At 45.0% G+C, this 26284-nt stretch overlaps 1 protein-coding gene across 3 annotated transcripts in view; it reads left to right on the top strand.

Annotated features, from left to right (window-relative positions):
- The window catches only part of LOC146835042 (cytochrome P450 4B1-like), a 438175-nt gene that overhangs the window by 315264 nt on the left and 96627 nt on the right, over positions 1 to 26284 (top strand). For all 3 annotated transcript variants that reach the window (XR_014960677.1, XM_085602703.1, XM_085602704.1), the window contains one exon: positions 9025 to 9158. Coding sequence is in view for 2 of the 3 variants with exons in the window: in XM_085602703.1 (XP_085458829.1) it covers positions 9025 to 9158 (134 nt within the window). In the remaining variant the exon portion in view is untranslated. The remainder of the gene's footprint in view (positions 1 to 9024; positions 9159 to 26284) is intronic.

Below are 26284 nucleotides of genomic sequence, written 5' to 3'. Positions count from 1 at the left end.
CCCAGTCAAGCGCACAAGTGTTGTGTCTGGCTGGCGGCTGCGCATTAGGAGAGCGAGGGTTGCTCAACCCCGCAACCCTCGGTTTCCTAATGGGTGGTGAGTATCCTTGCTAAACCAATCCTGGCGCTGCTGGAGCAGTGCCAGTATTGACTGAGAGGGGTTGGTGACGCGGCTGTTCCTGTTTCAGAAGGCGCCAACACGGGACGAGTGTAGCCAGTATTGTTTGGTTGGCCTTTGAGCTTCCATGTTTCTGTGTTATGTTTTTGTGTAATGTTGTGTTATGTTATGTTTGCTGTGCACGCTTCTCGTGCATACATTCTTTCACCGGAATACCTCAAGGCACTTAAACAGGGTGCTGGAGGAACCTGAGACCAAATGCTTTGTTTTTAGATTGATTTAAGGGGGACATCCAACCTCTGTTAATTCACTCATACATTAATGTGTACATTTCCAGACAGTGGTGTACAGTATCCAAGTGCCACCTTGCTAGTAGCGTAGCAAATGCATCAAGAGCCCTAGCGCAAGAAAGGAAATGTGCCTCCTGGCCATGGTCTGAATGATAAAACACAGCACTAATCAGGGTTCAGAGGGCCCTTCCGGCTTCTGGGGCCGGTGCCACTGCACCTGTTGCACCGATGCATGCTACGTCCCTGCACTTTACTGGGATGAACAGAAGCGCGACTATTTGTATTTCTTTGGTTTAAATAGATCTTTCTTCACTCAACTTATATAGTTAAGGTGTAAAAACAACAGGCATTAGCCAGCCATGTAGTGACTGGAGACATAACATAGCAAATCTTGCACACCCCCAGCCACGTGTTAAAAAAAAGGTATATCTGTATATCAGTTAAGCCGGACCGCGTCACTATTTGAACCTCAAATGCCTCACGTGTGCATGTTTTGGCTTTGGTGGTTTGTACAAGTATGGGGCTCTTCATGTTTTGGAGGTGCAGTGGCCCCGAAAGCCTTGTAGCATTATGGGACGAGAGGAAACCTCCTTGGTTATTATTTTTTTTCAAGCTAAAATGTTTCTTTTCGTAACCTAACCCTTAAGTATTATGTGTTGATGTTTGCTTTGAATAATTCAGAGAGACATATGGACACGTAGCTACAATGAGATTTCACGTTGATACCTGTGTATGTTTGCATGCAACATAGGTATGACTTACATAGTGTAAATATGGTTAGAATGTGTGAGAAGTTGGCCTAGTATATGCCGTCCACTAGTTATAGTGGGCACCTTGTACCAGTCCAAACAACTCCTTATTGGTTATAGGTTAAAGACAACCTTTATTGAAAGCTATCCTAGTGGTAGCTATGGAGAGCAGGATTCAGGCTAAGTCTTGAAGGAATGTAAAGCAGCTTGCTTTACCAGTCTATAATCTCTTGAGTGCCTAAATGAAAGATCACCACACCAGGTATATATTTAAAATATACGTATTTATTACTAAACACACCCTCCTAGGCTCTTTATGAGACTAGAGGTCAAAACACATAAGTTACACTTCAAATATTACAGTAAAATAGCACAAATGCACGTCAGGCCCTAGGGGCGGGCCAAACCATATACTAAACTAAATCACGACTTAACTAGACACAAGGCCTAGAGCCTGTAGAATTGCTGGGACCCCAAGAAACAACCAAAGGTAGTGACACAGGGGACCCATGGGGGCCGTGTGCAGTGTGTGAACATCCGCGAGCTCCTGTTAGCTTCTATGGGGAAAGTCGCGGTTAGGTTTTTAAAGATTAGGGACACTTAGAATTGAGTCAGGACCAAACCCTTTTGGACTTAGGAAGTTCTAGGGCTAGCACCCACGGGAGCACCGGATTACTCGTGTTACCTCACCCAGGGAAGCCGGGTGCATAGGTGTCTTTTGGTGTCGGGTCGCGTACTTGACTTCAATGGGAGCTGGCGAAGAAGTGCTGCTGCCGTGAAGATGCAAAGTGTCCAAAGAGATCCAAGCCTGGATCGAAGATGAGAAGAACCTGAAAGCAGAGGGGACAGTGTCTGGGTCACTAGCCAGTGACCAGGAAGGCGATAGGCAGATGCCCACCGATGTCGGGTGATTTCAGGTGAAGAAGGTGAAGCTTGACTCTTCAGCCAGGAGGACCAGGAGGCGTCGAGGACAACCAGGAGCTGGATTCGAGCTGTCCCACGAAGGATGTCGAGTGCTGCAGCGTTGGTGCCTGGATTGAACACAACAAGCCTTGGAAACAGCAACCCATGCAGAAATGAGAAAGATTCTTCGGTGCAGACCAGCAAGGTATGTGGGACTCACCACTTGGTTGGGAGTCAGGGCACGTCTGGAGCAACCAGGGAATCCCATTGAAATACAAAGTTACCCCCTCGGGGACCCACCAGTCAACGGACCAGGGATCGCAAAGGGACTTCGAGACGGAACACAAAATGGCTGCCCATGTGTCACTCGGGGTGACTAGGCCGACAATCTTCGGTGGATTCAGTGCTCGAAATGGGGGCTACAAGTGAGCCCAAGCACGACTTCAAGAGACGTCGAGAAGTCAATGCACTTGCAGAAATGCACAGTGACCAGGAGTTCCGGTTCCACGCTACTCACGAGGGCTGCGGGTCTCAGCTTTACTGAGGACTTGGGTCGGCCTCAAAGATGTCTGGAAATCCTCTTCCTGGGCTTCAAATACTTCGGAGTCCGGTGGGAGCTTCGATAATGCAGACCGGCAAATTGCTTTGTTGGTGCCTGCCAAGCAGGGGAGTCACTCCTTGACCCCAAGGAAGATTTCTTCAGTCCTCTAGTCTTGAGTAGAGCATCGAAGTTCCAGGATTCAGCTTCAGAGTTTCAGCCAGGGATAAAGTTCTGGTTACAGAGGTTCCTTACTTATACCTAATGAAGTGGTTGGACTAGCTCTGGTGACCCACCTATGGGAGGGTTTGCAAAGAGGGGTGGCTACACCCATTTCCTTTGTCCAGTTTCACGCCAGAGCAGGGGATGGAAGCCCCTGGACCGGTTTGAGCTGGACTATGCCCAGGGACACCAAATGTGCCCCCAGTGCAGGACTTCAAATCACTCAGAGAGTGCTCCCACCCAGCCCCAATACATATCAGCCTGTCTGGGAGGTGCTTCTGTGACAGGAAACCTATTGTTCAGGTCTCCCCTGCCGGAGTTTCGGTCAGCAGCAGGAGTCCAGACCCGTGTCTGTGGCTGCAGCATCCATTTTGTGATACCAGGGCTCTGTTAAGTTTCTACCGGGTAACCCAGGGCTCTGTTAAGTTTCTACCGGGTAACCCAGTACTACCATGTCTTTCTCTCTAGAAGGGTGGAATTCTACCCCCGCCGCCAGAACTGGCAGTGGGGTAGGATTCCAAAGGCTTTGACACCAAACACGACTTGTTTCTGTGCAGTCATCCAAAAGTTAGGATTTACCAAGAGGTTATAATGCACCTAAGAGTATATGGTCAGGCTGCATTACAAACAGCATCAGAGAAGGGTCTCTGAACGCTGCAGAGGGGCTCTGCTTATGCAGGGGTACCCTCTCACATAAGAACCAAGCACTCTGCCTTCAGGATTGATAAGGCTTGCCATAGGAGTGACTTATAGGTTTATATATGTGTATATATAGTGATATAGGTAACCTATATCACAGTAAGGGGTGCATGCACCACCTTACCCAGGCTGCAGTAGCAGACCTGTGGTGTCATTTTGGGTGGCTTTCCAGGGGTGGCATAATACATGCTTCAGCCCCTGGTAGGATACCTATGCCCTGGGTACATAGTGTACCATATACTAGGGACTCACAAGGGTACCTCAGAATCCAATCTATGGTGTACCTAAAGTACATGCAGCCAATTTTGAGAGGAAGCAGCTAGACTGGGGCCCTGAATAGCAGGGTCCCAGCCAGACTAAAGTCGAAAAACAGTGAAACACCGGCAAAAAGTGGGGGTATACATGTGAAGCAGATCCTACTCTCCTACAGAATGAAAATGAAAATGTTGAGTATAGTGCTTTGAAAGGAAGGCACAAATCTGCGTCACGTGTTCCCAATGCACCCCGTGCGCAGCCCATCTAGTGTGCAAGGCTGGTTAGGAGACATGGCAACCTCTGCGTGGATAGTTCCGGGGCAAGGCTGGGAAGGAGACATGGCGACCTCTGCGTGGACAGTTTCATGCACTATATTTCACGGCTGCTCGTGTTGTTCGCCTGGGTGGATGTTGCTCACCTCTTTGGCCCGCCTCGCATTCTTTCCCTCTTAGACACACTTCAAGAGAGACAGGTTTGCCTGCGTCATGTGCTTTCATGGCCCATCAGAGACGGGTGAAAAATGTTTGAGACGGGTGAAAAATGTTCCACAGCAGGAGTGTTGTATGGGAAGCGGGTGGCAGGGCTGATCGGAAGTAGAGGTGTTTGGCTTGAGGGGCGTGAGGAGAGTTCCAGAATGTCAATGCGAATGAAAGGCATGTAGGGCTGGGGAAGCACAGTCGCATAGCAGGCAAATAGGGGAGTTTGACACCCGCCGTTGCCTCTGAAAGGCCTTCAGAACCAGTCACATGGCAGGCAGTTTGAGTTTCTTTTAGGCAGGTTAGTGCCCCTGACGTTTGAGTGGCTCTACCTATCCCCACTGCCTTCACCCATCCTTTCAAAGGCAATGTCCCTTGTACACTTCGGACATGACTGGCATTCTTCAGTGACACGAAGGGGGGCTCGCTTAAATGTTGACCCTCCTTGGACTTGCGTTGCTCTGAGTGACAGACTTTGGCGCGTTCTTTTATACACCACAGCTGCCTATGGTGAAACTGTATTGTGCATTTTCCTGACGGAGTATGGTGCAAGTTTAGGGAATGTCAATCGGTGCGTATTATTTTACTGCAATCCTTTTTTTAGTGGGAACCTGATTTAGAGGGGTCAGTGTACTGTTCTGCAAAGATACGGTTTGCTCAAGAGCAGGCATGCAAAACCAATGTTCCTGGTGGAAGTTCCAGTTGACCAGTTGCCATTGGTTTTTACGAGATGTATTTGGTAGCATAATGGCTTTTGGGCATACATTAAACTGTTGGCAAGCAATTCCAATAGATTTTAGTTGCACATCGGTACTGATTGTATGCGTCTGCCAGTGTCTGATGAGTTTATTTTTAATTCAACTGTTTCAAATTCCAGTGTTTTTTCTTTCCGTGCAGCGAAGGAAATAAGCCGTTTGCAAATGGTAAACTGGATTTACCGCAGTGATGGGAGACAATTTTAGCGCGGCTCTCGGCAGCCACATGTGATACAGCCGTGACCTGTGACCATGTAAATATTTTAATCCATTTAGCCTTTGTTTTGTTGCTCCTGCTCCATGGCCAGGCTGGACCTTCATGCACCACAGCAGATTAGTGTTGGCTAAAATAAATGGCAGAATCATTATTCCAGCAGCTGCAGTGGCAGCCTTCTGCTTTCAGCGGTATTACCGCCTAATGCACCGTGATCATGTTTATGTAGTGTCCGGCTTTCCTACTGCCAGGGGCACAAGGCTCGTACGCTGTCTGCGTAGAAGCAAATGCTTCTATGCGCTGTGTCTTTTTGCTTGTTGGTTGCCTAGAATGCATAAACATTCATACTGGCAGGAAGGGCATGCCGTACAACTTTGCTTTCTAAAATTTGCTTGAAAATGCACCATGGTGCACTCCAACTAAAATGTTATGCCACACCACTTTCAAATGTCACCCGCCGCCACTGCCAGAGGGAGGATTGCAAATGAGACAGGCAGCTCTGTTTTGTACAACTTGAAGTTTTGAAAGTAAAGTCCCATTTGTAGAAGCAAGTAAAGCCTTGCCATCATCTAATCTAAGCTAGTTAGAATGATCGCCAATATCAATGTTTCCCCTGCAGAGAGAAGAAGAAAAGGAAGAGGCTTCCTCAAAGGGCATATCATGTGGAAGCAAGTACCCGCAGTGGACAGAACCTGTTCTTTCATGTTTAGGGTTTGATCTAAACGGACACCAAGGTTCTTAACTGTTTTGGTATTAGTGCCAAGCCAAGTTCTTAAGGCCGCCAGTCGGCTGACCAAAGCTGTTGAGCATTACCAAACACGATAATGTCAGTTTTTCCCGAATTCAACGGAAATGTACAGATTTATGTCCCAATATAGGAATACCAGACCGCAAACCAACATGTGTAAATTGCACTCCATCTGGTTTGCTACCAGGGCTTCATTTTGGGAAGCGACTAAATTACTAATCTCTCACATTGCAAAATGTGGAGTCAGAGCTTGCAAAACCTACAGCCTAATGAATATTAATTAGGTGTGAGGCATTGTGTGACCCTTAGCAAACCCTAGCAAATGTAGGCACGGACGCCTGTGGGAGACAGCAGACTCCTTGCATTCATATTCTTTCCAAGTGAATGTTATGTTTTTTAAAGGAACATTGGCTGCTTTAAAAATACAATTTCCCTTGGGTTGAAGGACATCTGTGGGAGCATGCAGTGGGCACCTGAACTACTATCTTCTTCCTCCGAGGCCGCACAAATAGTCTCACAAATGGAAAGGAGTTCCAAGGGGTCACCTTTCCTTTAAAAATCAACCCCCTCTGCTCCAATTTTGGAGAATGGTAAATCTTCAGTGGTTTTTGCCTGCAACTGTGGTAAATAAAGATTTATACATTGTAATCCAAATCCCAAATGGCAAAGAAGTGCCCTCTATTAGCCCCTCCTATTCGAAATTCGGAAGGGGTCAAATGTTGTCGGTGACTCCGTAATGCTTTTCCGACTCGGTTTTTTGCATTCAAATATGCTCTTTTGCTGTCGCACAACCTATTTTTTTGGAATAGGACATGTTACAACACAAACTTTTACATTGGATGCCTTTACAACGTGGTTTTTACATCGCAACATGCATTGAAATGTAAATGTCAAGGTACTTATAGAGCACACTGTCACCAGACAGCCACCTTGCGGTGTCGCCTTTGCGGTTTCCTGGCGCTGATACTCATACCGCTGTGGAACCCCTCCTGGCTTTCCCTGTGAAGTGTCCACTCCTGGGCAACCCCAGGATGAAGCCATCCTTAGCACTGTTGGGGCCGGTGCCGGTGTGGAGGCTAAGCAAGCTATTGCCCAGAGTTGCAGCATGGGGCCCGTGATTAGAATAGGCACCGAGGCGAGAATAGACAGGTCCAAGGAAATTGAGCCCGAGCCCCGCCAAGGCGGGAATCGAACCCTGGTCCCTGGCCAGAACTCTGCTTCAGGGTCTGCCGCTCTAACCATTGAGCCACACTCCTCCACATTACAATGCATGTTTTTACAACGCATGGCAGTTTTTAGAAACGTCACTTACAACGCATTCCATTACAACACATACCATTAAGACGCATAATACTTTTAGGGCAATAGTAGTGTAAGTGTTGGATAGTATAGGGGTAAAAATTACGATTCCCACTCCAGTGAGTGCAACAGTAGGGTAAGTGTTGGATAGTGTAGGGGTAGAAATTACTATTCCCACTCCAGTGATTGCAAAAGTAGGGTAAGTGTTGGATAGTGTAGGGGTAAAGATTACTATTCCCACTCCAGTGAGTGCAACAGTAGAGTAAGTGTTGGATAGTGTAGGGTTAAAGATTACTGTTTCCCATTACAGGCTTGGTGACTGCAAAATTGTTAGTACATAAGGCTCTTAAACTCTATTGTGTTGTTGTTCTGATATCCGATGAGCATGCATTAGGAATAGGTAGAATTCTGATCCTTTTTTGCAAACCTATAGCCTCTCTTTAAGGATAGGGTTTTCTCAGTTACTAGAAGTCGAGGGTGATCCTAAGAGTCCATGATGTAAAAGGTGTCAGATAGAAACAGTGATGCAACGATGAGTATTTATGTCAAGAAATTATTTTATGCCCTGGACTCAGTTACTAAAGGGTCACGGGTGCTGCTGCAATGGGTCGCCCCTTCATGGTCCCACAAGCGATAGTCCTCTGAACCAGCACATTATGCTGTCATGAGGAGTACATGTAAGATTCTCAAAATCTCCCTAAGCAGTTGGTTGAAACCAGCGCTTATTTTTATGCATCAGATATTTATCGAGAGGGAGAGAGGGATAAACACACAAAATGGAAAGACAGAGGAAGAGAAATAGATCTAAACTGGCACAAAGGGAGAAAGCAGGAACCTGTAAGTGTGAGATAAAGGGGCATGGAGTAACTGGTAGTGGATAAAAGAGGCATGAGGTGGAATCAAGACTACGCAGACTTGGTGTTCGATGCACTGACATTTAATAGCGCGGCCGTGGGCTTCTGCATAGAGCTTTAGGCACCGGCTTTCATTCTTTTACAAATTATGCACTGCGTTTGGCTTGCATTTTCAGGACTAAATAAAATATTTCTAAGAAGCTGCTGGAAAACAAGGATCGATTGATTTCAGAATACAATGAGATAAAGAATGTAATGTGTCATCATCCAGTGTGTTTTTAAGATTTAAAATAGCCCCGTACAACAAACAGCCATTAGCATGAGGTGACAGAGAAATACTCTGGGCAGAACCAAAGCACACTGGATGCATATTTTGAAGAACTGGTAAAAAGTAGTTCTTGATGACAAGTCCCTGTCTACCTAAAACCAATCCCATTAGCCTTCTTGGGAATGGAGCTCCTGTATCTGGTTTCTCCTGAGCCCCTCTTCTGCTGGCGGGACGTAGGCCGATGGTTACATCCAGCAACAGAGGCCCTTTGCTGGCATAGATGTCCTTGATCGTTGCATGAAATGTCTAGTGCAGCCCAAAAAGGAATGTCCCTTCTCTGTGACACTAGTGACAACCTGAAACTATGACGGATCAGGTCTTGAGATGCTTTTGTGCTGCTTCGTCTACAACAAAATCTTGAGAGTTTGAAAGTAATTGTCCTGGTTGGTGTTGTTTTTTGTGAAATTGGTGACTTTCAAATTTCCCCCCAGATTAGGGATACTTGGTGATGCAACAGGTGTCAGCCACATCTCTAGGCATTCAGAGAGGCCTTTGCTTGCTGGGGTAGAATTTGGTGTCTGTGTTTTGAGGATATGTTGCTTGTTGCAGTGTACAATAAACCCCTGGCTGTTTTCAGGGATGACCTCAGCAAGATGACGTACACCACAATGTGTATCAAGGAAGGCCTCCGCCTCTATCCTCCGGTACCGGGGATCGCTCGACAGCTCAGCAAACCAATCACCTTCTTCGATGGCCGGACATATCCAGAAGGTGAGCTCTTGTCGTTCATCCATTATGCTGTATATATCTACAAGGAAGGAAAAGGAACTTGAGCATTAGTGCACAATTACCCTATACTCTTTGATCGTCAGTGACGTAACAGAGACCTACTTGATGTGCCTTTAGACAGCAGAGCTATCCTTTAAAAGAAGATACAGACCTTACATGGCCTGGCATCATACAGCAATTCTATGGCTTCAGAGTAACACATTGTTAATGTCTTAGACCTCTCAAAGCCATCAGTTAAGTTACACAGATATGTTATCTTTTATATGAAATGCTGAAAATAGAACATGTTTACTTTGGGAACCCACAAATTGTATTTATGTAGACGGGTGCTGGTAGAAAGGAGTTAGCATCACAAAGGACTGAGCTATGAAGGTTGATATAAGAGGCAGTCAACCTAAAGAATTATGTATATTATTTTTGAAGATGTGCTCTCAGAACATAATAATACTAATGCACAATGCAATAAAATAAGCTGTTGTGGCTTGCGTTTTTTTGGTAACATAGAGATTGTATTTTAAGATAGCTTGTGAGGTTAACCCATCTGCCCCACTCTTTATGACAAGTTTCATGGTTTAATACAAATAATTCATCTCAGGTCTCAGATCTATCAGTGACAGCCCCTTAGATAAAAATAGTTCACTGAATATATCTTTCTGTAAACTAACGGTCACAAGTTCCAATCCTGGTAAAATAGCTGATTGGGTTATGTACCAACTGCAGACATCTTCATGTACTCTGCAATGTGACCCAAATCATTCACCTGTGACAACACTGCACCTGTGTTCGGGGTCTTCAAGTCAGGTGCTGAGGACAGTGCTTCCTTGAGAGTGTTAAAAGCATTTTGACATTGCTCAGTCCAGATAACGTTTCTGGGATGTTTTTTGGAGGCCAAGTTGGTTAATGGTGCCAATATGGTACCATAACCCTTCATGGATCTCCTATAGTATCCAGTCAGGCCTAAGAAGGCTCTGACCTGGGTCTGGGTCCTAGGAAACTCCCAAGCCAGGATTGTCTGATCGTGGGCTGGAGAGGTTGTACATGGGCTCCACCAACTTGGTAGCCCAGTTACACAACTGAGCTGTGCCCTATCTGGCACTTACTTGCCTTGATAGTCAGGCCTGCCTGCTGCAAAGCCTGAAGAAATTCCTTGAGGTAAACCAGGTGATTGTCCCAGGTAGAGCTAAATACAGCTATATCGCCAAGATAAGCTGCACTGAAACTCTCTAATCCTGACAGTACTCGATTCACCAACCTCTGGAAGTTGGCTGGGGCATTCTTTAACCCAAAGGTCATCACCGTGATTTGAAAGTGGCCTTTAGGTGTGGAGAAAGCAGACCTCTCCTTGGCTCCTAGAGTGAGGGCAATTTTCCATTTAGCTGATGTCAGGTCAAAGGTGCTCAGATACTTAGCTGCTCCCAACCTAGCAATGAGCTTATCATCTCTTGGAATGGGGTAGGCATCATTCTTAGTAACTGCATTGATGCCCCTGTAGTCCACACAGAACCTCATCTCAGGTTTACCCCCTTGGAGGTTGGGATTGGGCACCAACACTGTGCTGGCCTGTGGACTACTAGCAGGCTCAATCACTCCCAGCTCCAACATCTTGGCAACCTCAGCCTTGATGCTGGCCTTGAACTGCTCAGACAACCTGTACATTTTACTCTTGACAGGCAAGCTGTCACCGGTGTCCACATCATGGATACACCATTTTGTCAGACCTGTGGTCAGGAAAATCAACCCAGCAAACTGATTCAGCAAGCGATAGTGGTGCCTTTGTTCCTGGGCTGTCAGTGTGGGGGAGATAACTACTGCCTCCGCATTTCCATTTGGGCATTACAAGATAGGAGGTCTTGGTGGAGGGTCACTCTCGCCTTCCTCGCCTCCATCTGTTACCATCAGCATGGTGATGTCTTCCCTTTCATAGAGTAGCTTGAGCCCATTCACATGGATCCCCCTGTGAGGGTTCCTGGGAGTACCCAAGTCCACCATCTCCTCCTGAGTTTCTCGGGTAAACCCACGATCATGCCTTTATTGCTGTTGTTGAATCTCTCAACTGAACCATTGGGGATGATATGGGGTTGTGAACTTGTAAGTCACGCTACATTCTTCCCACATAGATTTCAAAAGGCGGACATGAAGTTTGTGCCCCTGTCTAAGATAACATCCTTAGGGAACCCAATCCTGGTGAAGATTCCACTGCAGGAATAGTGACTGTCCTAAGTAGAATAACCTCAGGATATCTAGTGGTATGGTCCACTACCACTAGGATGAACCTGTTTTCTGAAGTTGTGTGTGTGTCTAGGGGACCTACATGATCTATCCCTACTCTCTGAAAAGGGTGTCCCTACCACTGGTAGTGGTATGAGGGGAGCCTTTGGCTTGCCATCTGCATTGCCACTAGCTTCGCAGGTGTATTGCGCCGCCTTTCAGATAATACATAATTCTACAAATCTCACTTCCACACGGTGGCTCAAACACAGTGGAGCAAAACTCAAAACACAACAACAATACCTAGAAAAAGGTTTTACTTTACAAAATGCAAAGACTCTCTTTTTAGAATAAGGCTTGGGGTTTTATTTATGCAATGCTCTCTAACAGAAAGGCTTTCCCAGATGTCAAATGAACCACATTCAAATGTATATAGAGACATATATTTATATGCAAGCAATAATAACACACTTGATAAATGCAACAGTTAAATGAATGAATATGAAATACAAGAAGCAAATAATATGAGATAAAACTCAAGCAAATATACTGGACGTCCTGCAAGAGATTCAAAAGATATTTACACTAAATACATGAAATGATTACTTTGGATGTGCACTCTGACTCATTCACACATCACAAAGAAAACACCTCAAATGATCACAGCCACTGGAACCACACATCACAATGGCACTAGTCAGTAACAAATCACCTCACCTGATCGTTCACTCGAAATCCTTGCCAACTCAAGTTGGGGGAGCCCGTTACAGCCAGGCAATGGAATCTCGATCAGGATTCTAATCCAGATAGTTGTGGCAGTACGTCTACTCCGCAACTGAACTCCCACCCTGGCTGTCAACAACCCTCAGCTTTATAGTCTAAAAACACACACTAGAATGTTTAAGAGTCTTCCCCTGTGTGCCAAGGAAACTTACTGGAACTGGCCAGCTTCCATGCAAGCATTCCATGGCAGGAAGGAGTTCCCACATTTCCTCTACATTCTCACATGTTCCAGCCTTTATCTTGACAAAGCTCACAAAAGCCTTCCAGGGTACATTAAACAATCTCTCACAAAACAGACCTTGAACGTGATTAACCCAAACAACTTGCAAGCCTGTATGTGCGCGCAGAAAAGCTCAAGCAAGGCAGAGTCAGAATTCAGGATGACATGAGGCCATGTCAAAGCCAATAGTAGGAAATTAATAATATTTGCCAATGTAAAACACAATGCTCATTTGTGTACCATTGCCTATAGCATCACATACTTGATCTCTCAATGTACAACACGGTGCACATTTGTGCACCACTGCTCATGACACTGCACTTCGAGACCAAAAAGTACATTCCACACCTCTCTCTCTCTCTCTCGCTTTCAAATGCACATCCCATCCCACACGTTCTGTTCTTGGCAAGGCTGTTCTTCTGTGACAGCTCCCACTATTAGACTACCACAGTACAAAAAAGAAGCCTTTAAGAGAAACAAGGCATATGCAGGACATCGTACATTCAGGCTAGGGTAAAATAACACACCAAAGTCAAAATGATGGTAGTCAAAGGTCATCACAGGGTGTCAGTAATAAGAGGTCATGCAGGAGCAACAAAACTCCCTCACCTTCTCAGACATCTGGGGCCAATAGAAGTGGATGACCAGCCTTTCCCAGGCTTCATCTGCCCCAGGAGCCCAGCCAAGGGGATATTGTGAACCAGCTTAAGGAGAAACACCCTGTACTGTTGAGGGGCCACCAGTCTCCTGGATCCCCCCTGGTTTGGGGTTCCTAGGCTCACAGTAGAGGAACCCCTCCTCCCAGTATACCTTATGGGTATCACTGGTATTCCCTTGGGCCTGTTTAACAGCTAACTGTTGTAGGTCTTCTAGAGTGGGACAGGTGCTTTGTGCATGGTTCAGATCCTCCCTGCTCCTTGGAGTTCTGCCAGATCTGACAGGTTTCCAGGAGTCAGTTCTTTAGGCACGAGGTCTTCCCCCTGAGGGAACTTTGGATGCTGGGCTGCCACCCTTCCTGCTTCTTCTCTTGCCTTTTGGGGATCCAGTCCATAGTTTCATGCTTCGGGATCCCTCAACTCTCTCTCAGGTTATTCTTAGCTCTGGTTGTGACACACACCCATTCAGGTAAACCCAGCATGGCTGCATGGGCCCTTCTCTCAACATCTTCCCAAGCTGAAGTTTCTAAGTCATTGCCCAGCAGACACTCCACTGGGATAGAAAGGGATACAGTTACCTTTTTTGGGTCAGTAACTCCTCCCCACTCAAGTCAACCACATCCATAGGGTGTGACTTTGTGAAATTGACAGAATTTACAATCTCATGCACCTCCTCAGTGAGGATCTGTTCTAGGGACAATTTTTTAGCCGTGACCTGGGGTTATACTGCCACCTGTATCCCTCAGAGCCTGCACCTCCACCCCATTGATTTGTGGCCACTGCCTATTCTTCGCCATGCTAGGAGGACAGTGGGCCAAAGGCTCAATGTTCACCCCACCCAGAAACACTAAGGTGGTCTCTGTATATGCTTTGGGATCTCTAGAGGCAACTTCCCATCCAATCCCTATACTAGCGAACCCTTTGGACTTGTCACCAGTGGTTGCCTTTTTTGGTGCACATTGCATCCCCTCTTTTGTGCCCTGGCTGATTGCAGTCAAAGCACACCCCTGCCTTCAAGGGGCCAAACTTCTTCCCCTGATACCTCTTCCCCTTTGACTGGGATATGTCCTAGGACAACTTGCCTTGGGCTGTTTTAGGGGACTCTTTGGGGCCATCTTTCTTTTTATCCTATCCCCTCTTCTTTACCCTGAGTGGAGGCCTGACCACCTTTCTTCTGGTCACCACCCAGGGTCTTACCCTTTAATCAGCTATATTGGCTAGTTCCGTGGGACTAGATAGCTTAGAGTCCAGTAGATGCTGGTGCAACTTCTCTGAATGATAATTTGTTAAAATGTGTTTCTTAACCAACAGATTGTGAGCCCTTTATATGTATCCACCTTGTTGACTTTAATCCACCCATCCAGTGTCTTAAATGAGGTGTCATCGAAGTCTGCCCATCCTGTGTGTTACCTTTCTGTAGTGATCTAAGCTCCTGCCTATACTCATCAGGAGTTAACCCAAAAGTGCGACAAGGGCTGCCTTCATGTGGGTGTAGGATTCAGCTACCTCCTCCTCTAGTGTGAGTAGCATTTCTCTACCAACTCCTGGTACTAACTCCACTTCCTCATCTTGAGAACTCTCTCATACAAGGCCAGACACTTTTTCAATGTCATTCCATGGAACGTAGCTAGGGGAAACAACCTTTACATCATGGTCATTAGACTGCGATGCCTTTACAACGCGGTTGTTACAACAAGCGCGTTGTTACAACACAATGCCATTACTACGCAAGTCATTAAATCGACGTGCAGTAGATGGCGCTCTAACATAAGGAATAGTATAATTTACTATTGCAACACCTTCCCTACTGTTACATAGGCTGGAGTTGGAATAGTAAATCTATATTCCTAATGTTACGGCGCCATCTACTGCAAGTCGATGTAATGTATGTATGTATGTATGTGTTGGCATTTGTAAGGCGCATAAATCACCCATAGGTTTCATAGCGCCAGCAGATACTCAGATGGAGGGCGTGCGGTCAAACAGTATTAGAATAGCCAGGTTTTCAGAAATTTACGGAACTTAAGATGGTTAGGTTCTAGCCTGATGGATAAAGGAAGAGTGTTCCAGGTCTCAGGGGCTATTTTAGAGAAGGCTCTGTCTCCGTTTCTGACGGTTCGGACTTTGGGGATAGTGAGAAGGTAATAATAACAAGATTAGGGAGTGTAGAGGGAAGACCCTACATGGGCTCCAGAGATGGATGCGTCCTCCACTCTAAATTAATTATTAAACATAAAGATCCATCTCTTTCGGGAAAAAGAGAAAATTGAAAACCTGGGTTTCAAAGAAAAGGGGATAAATGAGTGTAGGTGTCCCATAATGGTTGGACATACACAAAGATGTTTAAACACCCCTCACACACCAAGAATGACCCATGGTGTCATGCTTCATCATAGGGGTCTTCCCGCCCCGCTGCGGGACGGGGCGTGCTACAACCTACGAATACGTGGGAGCACTGATGATAAAGTGCTATGTGTAGTGCAATGGGAGGGTCTGAGGTAAATGTGAATGTGAGATTAAAAAGGACCTGGCCCCTAGGACAAAAGACCTTTAATAAGTCAGAGGGGGCTGGTACTAGTAAAAAGGTGGTGCTGAGACTTTCTACTCAATGCGTGGTTTACTCCTAGTATGTAGTCAACATGTTTCGATGCAAGTCATCTTCATCAGGACAGGGTTAAGATCCCTCCTATGTGCAAATTTATGTACTTATGAGAATACTATCAACATAAGTGAAGAAATGCGAAAATATACAGTACCTAATGGTATGCGTATCTATTCTGTAGGGGAAAAAAATAAAGAAAAAGTACTTGTTTAGTTGCCCAGGAAATATAATCATCATACCTGCAAACATAAGGAATGTGCCACAAACTTGACAAAAACGTGATAGTTTTAGCCATAATTCTTAATTGTTGCAGAAGAAAGTGCGGTGACCTGTAAGGAAATAGAGACATACACGACACTACGAACAGATAACAGAAAACACACACTCTAAAAAATACGTGAACTGTACTCATAATCAGAGATAGACCCAGTGGTGTATTGAATACATACTTAAGTGTACGTGAGGTGTTTCCTCATGGACCTTAGGGCGGGTGGAAAAAACAATAAGGAGCCTCAATGCTGAAAAAAGAATGGAAACGGAGAAATGGCTGTTATCTCCTGACTACTCCTTGAGAAATGCCGTGACCGGTATCCTCAAGCGGCTAAGCCGTACTCACGTATCCTTAAACAGCCAATCGCTTAATGTGCATCCATCCCGGGGTTCCGTCGATATGCGGAGAAACACCTACAGTGCCCAGTTTAAGTACAGCCAGTTCTTGTCGAAATACGGGAAAACTCGCTGCACCTGGTGTACTACAAAAGCTTCCGGTTCAGGGAGTGACGGAAGACTAGACCTGATCGAGTAAAGAGATGTTTGTCAACCGGAAGTGAGGACCCGATGTGAGTCTTCGGAATGGTATTTCCTGTGTAAAACTAACCACTCGTTATTACCAGATATTAGAAATAAAGGTTTTTAAAGACTAGAGGTATCACTGGCATACCGCCATCACAAGAGGGTACGATGACTACAATCCTTGTAAGCGGATAGTAAAATGAGGGCTAAAATTACAGTGAGAGAAATTGAGGGGCATCTCTCGCGTACCAGGAGGTACGATAGCAGTGCTATAACGGGGAGTAAATGCAGGCAATAATGACAGGATAAGGAGAAATATCCCAGTGAAGAAAGTCATTCTTGGGGACTGCCACGTAGGTAGTAATATTGACAGCCCACCGTGTCCTATACTAAGACTGAAGAAAAAGTATTCTGACAAGGATTAGCACGTAGTAATATTGACAGCCCACCGTGTCCTATACTAAGACTGAAGAAAAAGTATTCTGACAAGGATTAGCACGGAGGCTTAAGGGGATTGTTTCAAATGATGGTACAGGTATCAAAAAATGGTAGTTTTTATGATGACAGGATTTCTGAAAGTTTGTACCAGAATGGGATTGCCACTTGTGATTGGGTAGGTCATATATAACGAAGAGACTTGGTACTATGACAACTGTGACCATGGTATGTCATCATTCAGACCCATTACATGTGTGCCCAGACGGAACACCCAACGTTGTTCTTTTTCAAAGAGTCCATGCTCGGTCTGTAGTTGTTCTATGACCGTCCATCTGAGGTCATTGACCCCATGGTTCTCAGTCAAGAAATGTGTTGCCATCTTGGTCGTACTCTTCTTGCAGCGAATATTACTCTTGTGTTCGCCCATTCGAATTTTCACTTGTCTGGTGGTCATACCCACATATTCCATTTTACAGGGGCAAGTGATAAGATACACAACATTTTTACTGTTGCAATTGGTGAATTTTCTCTGTTCCCAAACAGTGCAGTTGGCGAAAGTGATGTTTGTACTCTTTTTGGTTAGGGTGCAAGTACTGCACATTCCGCATGGATGATGTCCTTTGACAGGTGGTTGCATACTTCTTGTGATCTGTTGGACAGGTGGTTTGCGTGGTCTGGTGTGAACCAAAATGTCTTTTAAATTTCTGCCCCTCTTATGGGAGAACATGGGTTTCGGTAGGTTGAGGCCTCCACAATTCAAAATTTTCCAATTCTTATTAATAATCTTGGATACTTGGTTCGAATGTGTGTTGTAGGTTGTGACACAGATAGGTCTGATTTCTTCTTCCTGTGGTATTCGGTTCTCTAAAAGAGAATCTCTATTGTTGTTCCTCGCTCTCTTGAATCCTTTCTTGACAATTGACTCCGGATAATGCCGGTCTAGTAATTTCTTCTCCAGATCTTTAGCCTGGGCCTTGAAATCCGTCAATTCTGAACAATTCCTCCGTAAACGCAGGAACTGGCCATAGGGGAGATTATCGCGAAGGTGCCTAGGATGGAAACTGTCATATAGCAATAGGCAGTTTTTGGCCGTTGGTTTGAAGTGTGTGCTGGATTTTAATCTGCCTTCATCTGCATAGATGTTGAGGTCTAGGAATACTAGGTTGCTGTTAGATGATGTATGCGTGAATTTGAGAAAGGCATTTTGTTCATTCAACCAATTCATGAAGGTGATAACTGAATCAGAGTCCCCTTTCCAAATTACTAGGATGTCATCAATATAGCGTTTCCACAAAATGATGTTCTGATGAAACGGGTTATGTGGATTCAGTATCCTCTGAGACTCCAGATGATGAACATATAATCCTGCTAGGCTCGGCGCATAGGTACTACCCATTCTGGGACCGTGTTTTTGTAGGTAGTGCACATCTTGGTACAGAATTTTTTTTTTCTTGAGGGCCAGGGTAATGCATTCCATCACTAGGTTGCGGGGAGTGTGATAATTCCATGTTGTGGAAAAAGGAACCTCCTCAATGATATCCAAGGTGTCGTCATGAGGTAAACTAGTATAGAGGCTCTCCACATCCAATCCAATTAACAGGTGTTGTGCAGGATCAAACGTTAGACCTTCCAGGAGTTGTAAGACTGCTTTTGTGTCTTTCAAATAAGTATCCGTTCCTTGGACTAGTGGTCGAAGAAATGCATCCGCAAATTTCGACAAAGGCTCTAATATTGAACCGATCCCAGATACAATGGGACGTCCAGGAGGATGGTCCAGGTTTTTATGGATTTTTGGGATCGTGTAGAAGTAGGGAGTTCTGGGTGCCTTCTGTACTAGGAAGTCAGCCTCTTTTCTTGTGATCCAATCATGTGCAGTGGCCTCTTCCACCATCCCCATTATGTGAACCCGAATGCTCTCGGTGGGGTCATCATTAAGGATTTCATAGTTCCTCTGATCACCCAGTAGTCTCTTGCACTCGTTCTCGTAATCAGTGGTTGTCTGTATGACCATAGCTCCGCCTTTATCGGCTGGCTTAATGGTGATATCCATGTTGTTGGCTAGTTGTTGTAGAGCTTCTTTCTCTGCTCTAGTCACATTCTGGAATGTATTATGATCCTTCTGGAGTACGTTGTTAATATCCTCCATAACTGCTTTCTCGAAAGTTAGCAGTTCAATGGGTAAAGTAGAGTCCACTGGGGTGAATGTGGATTTGGATGTCAATCCCGTATCAGATGACTGGGTGGGGACTGTAATTTGATCAGAAAAAAAGACTTTGAGTTTAAGTTTACGCATAAACTCTTTAATTTCCAAACAAAGTTTGAATTTATCAACTTTGTTGGTGGGGACGAAACCCAATCCTTTCTCCAAAGCTGCCGTTTGATGATGGGTTAGGGAAATGGTTGAAAGATTAACCACTAGTTGTCCTTGCGACTGGTCGATGGTTGGTTCGACGCTGCTGTCATGCTCCGTGTTGATACTCTCGTTGGATCCTCTTGGTCGTTGCTCCAATGGACCTGGTTGCCCCTCCGGTTTCTTCCTCGTGGTGGTCCTGAACGCATCCCTAAAAAAGGGGGTGGACCATAATAGTTGTAGTCTAGTGGGGTGGCTATCAAGGTCCACCACTATACACCCAATATCCCTTTGGACCTCCGCCTATGGGAGTACCCTTTCAACATTGGAATCCCGCCCCACAAGACTACAACTATTATAGTCCACCCCCTTTTTTAGGGATGCGTTCAGGACCACCACGAGGAAGAAACCGGAGGGGCAACCAGGTCCATTGGAGCAACGACCAAGAGGATCCAACGAGAGTATCAACACGGAGCATGACAGCAGCGTCGAACCAACCATCGACCAGTCGCAAGGACAGCTAGTGGTTAATCTTTCAACCATTTCCCTAACCCATCATCAAACGGCAGCTTTGGAGAAAGGATTGGGTTTCGTCCCCACCAACAAAGTTGATAAATTCAAACTTTGTTTGGAAATTAAAGAGTTTATGCGTAAACTTAAACTCAAAGTCTTTTTTTCTGATCAAATTACAGTCCCCACCCAGTCATCTGATACGGGATTGACATCCAAATCCACATTCACCCCAGTGGACTCTACTTTACCCATTGAACTGCTAACTTTCGAGAAAGCAGTTATGGAGGATATTAACAACGTACTTCAGAAGGATCATAATACATTCCAGAATGTGACTAGAGCAGAGAAAGAAGCTCTACAACAACTAGCCAACAACATGGATATCACCATTAAGCCAGCCGATAAAGGCGGAGCTACGGTCATACAGACAACCACTGATTACGAGAACGAGTGCAAGAGACTACTGGGTGATCAGAGGAACTATGAAATCCTTAATGATGACCCCACGAGAGCATTCGGGTTCACATAATGGGGATGGTGGAAGAGGCCACTGCACATGATTGGATCACAAGAAAAGAGGCTGACTTCCTAGTACAGAAGGCACCCAGAACTCCCTACTTCTACTCGATCCCAAAAATCCATAAAAACCTGGACCATCCTCCTGGACGTCCCATTGTATCTGGGATCGGTTCAATATTAGAGCCTTTGTCGAAATTTGCGGATGCATTTCTTCGACCACTAGTCCAAGGAACGGATACTTATTTGAAAGACACAAAAGCAGTCTTACAACTCCTGGAAGGTCTAACGTTTGATCCTGCACAACACCTGTTAATTGGATTGGATGTGGAGAGCCTCTATACCAGTTTACCTCATGACGACACCTTGGATATCATTGAGGAGGTTCTTTTTTCCACAACATGGAATTATCACACTCCCCGCAACCTAGTGATGGAAAGCATTACCCTGGCCCTCAAGAAAAAAAAAATTCTCTACCAAGATGTGCACTACCTACAAAAACACGGTACCAGCATGGGTAGTACCTTTGCGCCGAGCCTAGCAGGATTATATGTTCATCATCTGGAGTCTCAGAGGATACTGAATCCACATAACCCGTTTCATCAGAATATCATTTTGTGGAAACGCTATATTGATGACGTCCTAGTAATTTGGAAAGGGGACTCTGATTCAGCTATCACCTTCATGAATTGGTTGAATGAACAAAATGCCTTTCTCAAATTCACGCATACATCATCTAACAGCAACCTAGTATTCCTAGACCTCAACATCTATGCAGATGAAGGCAGATTAAAATCCAGCACACACTTCAAACCAACGGCCAAAAACTGCCTATTGCTATATGACAGTTTCCATCCTAGGCACCTTCGCGATAATCTCCCCTATGGCCAGTTCCTGCGTTTACGGAGGAATTGTTCAGAATTGACGGACTTCAAGGCCCAGGCTAAAGATCTGGAGAAGAAATTACTAGACCGGCATTATCCGGAGTCAATTGTCAAGAAAGGATTCAAGAGAGCGAGGAACAACAATAGAGATTCTCTTTTAGAGAACCGAATACCACAGGAAGAAGAAATCAGACCTATCTGTGTCACAACCCACAACACACATTCGAACCAAGTATCCAAGATTATTAATAAGAATTGGAAAATTCTGAATTGTGGAGGCCTCAACCTACCGAAACCCATGTTCTCCCATAAGAGGGGCAGAAATTTAAAAGACATTTTGGTTCACACCAGACCACGCAAACCACCTGTCCAACAGATCACAAAAAGTATCCAACCACCTGTCAAAGGACATCATCCAAGCGGAATGTGCAGTACTTGCACCCTAACCAAAAAGAGTACAAACATCACTTTCGCCAACGGCACTGTCTGGGAACAGAGAAAATTCACCAATTGCAACAGTAAAAATGTTGTGTATCTTATCACTTGCCCCTGTAAGATGGAATATGTGGGTGTGACCACCAGACAAGTGAAAATTCGAATGGGCGAACACAAGAGTAATATTCGCTGCAAGAAGAGTACGACCAAGATGGCAACACATTTCTTGACTGAGAACCATGGGGTCAATGACCTCAGATGGACGGTCATAGAACAACTACAGACCGAGCATGGACTCTTTGAAAAAGAACAACGTTGGGTGTTCCGTCTGGGCACACATGTGATGGGTCTGAATGATGACATACCATGGTCACAGTTGTCATAGTACCAAGTCTCTTCGTTATATATGACCTACCCAATCACAAGTGGCAATCCCATTCTGGTACAAACTTTCAGAAATCCTGTCATCATAAAAACTACCATTTTTTGATACCTGTACCATCATTTGAAACAATCCCCTTAAGCCTCCGTGCTAATCCTTGTCAGAATACTTTTTCTTCAGTCTTAGTATAGGACACGGTGGGCTGTCAATATTACTACGTGCTAATCCTTGTCAGAATACTTTTTCTTCAGTCTTAGTATAGGACACGGTGGGCTGTCAATATTACTACCTACGTGGCAGTCCCCAAGAATGACTTTCTTCACTGGGATATTTCTCCTTTTCCTGTCAATATTGCCCACATTTACTCCCCGTTATAGCACTGCTATCGTACCTCCTGGTACGCGAGAGATGCCCCTCAATTTCTCTCACTGTAATTTTAGCCCGTATTTTACTATCCGCTTACGAGGATTGTAGTCATCGTACCCTCTTGTGATGGCGGTATGCAAGTGATACATCTAGTCTTTAAAAACCTTTATTTCTAATATCTGGTAATAACGAGTGGTTAGTTTTACACAGGAAATACCATTCCGAAGACTCACATCGGGTCCTCACTTCCGGTTGACAAACATCTCTTTACTCGATCAGGTCTAGTCTTCCGTCACTCCCTGAACCGGAAGCTTTTGTAGTACACCAGGTGCAGCGAGTTTTCCCGTAATTCGACAAGAACTGGCTGTACTTAAACTGGGCACTGTAGGTGTTTCTCCGCATATCGACGGAACCCCAGGATGGATGCACATTAAGCTTTTGGCTGTTTAAGGATACGTGAGTACGGCTTAGCCGCTTGAGGATACCGGTCACGGCATTTCTCAAGGAGTAGTCAGGACATAACAGCCATTTCTCCGTTTCCATTCTTTTTTCAGCATTGAGGCTCCTTATTGTTTTTTCCACCCGCCCTAAGGTCCATGAGGAAACACCTCACGTACACTTAAGAATGTATTCAATACACCACTGGGTCTATCTCTGATTATGAGTACAGTTCACGTATTTTTTAGAGTGTGTTTTTTCTGTTATCTGTTCGTAGTGTCGTGTATGTCTCTATTTCTTACAGGTCACCGCACTTTCTTCTGCAACAATTAAGAATTATGGCTAAAACTATCAAGTTTTTGTCACGTTTGTGGCACATTCCTTATGTTTGCAGGTATGATGATTATATTTCCTGGGCAACTAAACGAGTACTTTTTCTTTATTTTTTTCCCCTACAGAATAGATACGCATACCATTAGGTACTGTATATTTTCGCATTTCTTCACTTATGTTGATAGTATTCTCATAAGTACATAAATTTGCACATAGGAGGGATCTTAACCCTGTCCTGATGAAGATGCCTTGCATCAAAACATGTTGACTACATACTAGGAGTAAACCACGCATTGAGTAGGAAGTCTCCGCACCACCTTTTTACTAGTACCAGCCCCCTCTGACTTATTAAAGGTCTTTTGTCCTAGGGGCTAGGTCCTTTTTAATCTCACATTCACATTTACCTCAGACCCTCCCATTGCACTACACATAGCACTTTATCATCAGTGCTCCCACGTATTCGTAGGTTGTAGCACGCCCCGTCCTGCAGCGGGGCGGGAAGACCCCTATGATGAAGCATGACACCATGGGTCATTCTTGGTGTGTGAGGGGTGTTTAAACATCTTTGTGATAGTGAGAAGGTGCCTGCTAGTAGATCTGAGTATTCTAGTCGGGCGATAGTCTGTGAGCTTTTTGGCTAGATATGTTGGACCTTTGCCATTCAGAGTTTTATGAACCAAGCAGCAAATTTTAAACTTTATGCGCTTTTTCATGGGAAGCCAATGAAGTGACCTCAGACAGGGAGCGGAAGAGGTGCGGGGGGGAGATCGAGAGCCATCCTGGCTGCAGTGTTTTGCAGGACCTGGAGTTTGTTCAAGAGGTTTTCATTTATGGAGGCGAAAAGAGCGTTGCCATAGTCCAGGCGGCCAATGATTAGTCCCTGGATTAAGGGCAGATGAGAGGGGAGGGGAATCCACTTGAAAATTTTCTTAAGATTACGCATGAGTCCAAAGTTGGTGCGCGCAATGTTGTTAATATGGTCGGACATGGTGAGTTTGTTGTCTAGCATTATCCCTAAGTTCCGGGCTTTCGCCTTGGGTGGGGGACAAGGTCCCAGTACTGGCGGCCACCATTCGTCTGTCCAATATTTGTGTGCATTTCCAAAAAGCAAAATCTCTGTTTTGCCTGCATTGAGAAACAGATAGTTGTTTGAATGAATGAATGAATGAAATTAAATTTATAACGCGCAAAAAACTCAGCCCAAAGGGCATCAAGGCGCCTAAAATAATAGCTAGAATAGTCCTGCAATGTTAGTGATATGCTTTCCTAAAGAACCAGGTCTTAAGGGCTCGCTTAAAAAGGGGCAAAGATGAAATAGCCTTGAGCTCAGAGGGGAGTGCGTTCCACAGACGCGGAGCAATCGATGCAAAGGCTCTTGCTCCCCATCTTGTCTTCTTGATAGGGGGGATAACAAGGAGATTCTGTTGAGCAGATCTAAGACATCTGCCAGGGACATATCTAGACAGCAGAGATCCTAATCCATCAGTCGGTCCTGCCATAAGTGCCTTGTGGACTAAACAAACAATTTTAAAAGAAATACGATATTCAATGGGCAACCAATGAAGATTCTTCCTAGCCAGAGTGACGGAGGCTGAAATAGGAAGGTCAAGAACAAATCTTGCTGCTGCATTCTGTGTTACTTGTAAACGCAGCAGCAATCCCTTGTTGATCTGAGTATATAGTGCGTTACAATAATCTAAGTGAGACCCGATCAGTGCAACAACTGTTTGTTTTCTTGCTTGTGGAGATAAGTAGTGAACTATTCTACGTAGTATTTTTAAAACTCCCCAGCAGGTAGCTACAGTTCTATTTATCTGCAGATTCATAGCCAACTCAGTGTCAAAAATGACCCCCAGGTTTTTTGCAGACTGAGAAGGGGTTGGGCACGTCCCCAATGAAGGCGGCCACCATTAATTCGACCAGGCATCTCTATCCTTTCCAAAAATCAGGACCTCAGTCTTGTCACCATTCAACCTTAAAGAATTAAGGGTCATCCAATCGGCAATCGATTGCATGCCGCTCCTGAAACCAGCTGCCGAGATGCTAATAGACTGTGACACAGACACCATGATCTGCGTGTCGTCTGCATACGATACCACCTCCATCCCCTGGGATCTTACTAGTCTCGCAAGTGGGGCCACATAGATGTTGAAAAGGGTCGGACTTAAAGCCGACCCTTGTGGCACTCCACATTGCATAGACTTTACAGGGGAGAGGTAATTATCCATTTTGACCCTCTGCTCTCTGCGGTCTAGGAAGGAGGATAACAGGTTAAGAGCGGACCCCTCTACACCCATCTCCCTTAGTCGAGATGTTAGGACCGAGGGAGAGAGGGTGTCGAATGCAGCGGTCAGATCCAGTAAAACCAGTATTGTGGTCAGGCCTTTATCTACATTCATCCTGATGTTATTGGACACAACAGTGAGTGCAGATTCAGTGCTATGTAGTTTTCTAAACCCATGTTGAGTTTGGTCAAGAAAACCAGAAGACTCCAAAAATGCCGAAAGACACTGATTTAGATGCATCTCAAGCATTTTAGCTGGAGCCGGCAAGAGAGAAATTGGTCTAAATTTTTTTAATACTGCCGGATCCAGTGATGCTTTCTTCAATAGCGGCTTTACAATGGCTCTCTTCCAGGCCGAGGGGAATACACCATGTTGTAAGGCATTATTCATAGCATCCAGGATGTGGGGTAAGAGGGTGTCCCTACACTCTTTCAGAGTTTTGAGGGGGCAAGGATCTAGAGGAGAGGAAGATTTCGTCCGATCCAGCAGGAGGTTAAGATTTTCAAGGGTAATGAGGGGAAATTTAGTAAGAATCTTATCGGGGTCCTTTGGCCAGGTTTCTAATATTGCCAGATTTGTAATAGTGTGTGTTTCCAGAAGATTCTTCTGTACTTCCAATTGTATGGAGATATCCACAATTTTGGTGTGGAAAACAAAAACAAAAAAAACTAGCAATTGTCATCCAGTCTTTTACCGCAAGCATGCATTGTTGGAATCTAGCTTTGATATTGGTGGGATCAGTTCCCAGGGTGATGAGAATTTGTGTGTCGTCTGCATAGGATACGGTTTCGAAACCGTACGCTTTGATTAATTTTGCTAGTGGAGACACGTAAAGGTTAAAAAGCGTGGGACTTAATATGGAGCCCTGTGGCACACCTTTATCTACTTCCTGATCTTTAGAGGAAAA

The sequence above is a fragment of the Triturus cristatus genome, chromosome 4_2 (assembly GCF_964204655.1).
Source record: "Triturus cristatus chromosome 4_2, aTriCri1.1, whole genome shotgun sequence".
Taxonomy (NCBI): Eukaryota; Metazoa; Chordata; class Amphibia; order Caudata; family Salamandridae; genus Triturus; species Triturus cristatus.
This window is presented reverse-complemented; position numbering and strand designations above follow the sequence as displayed.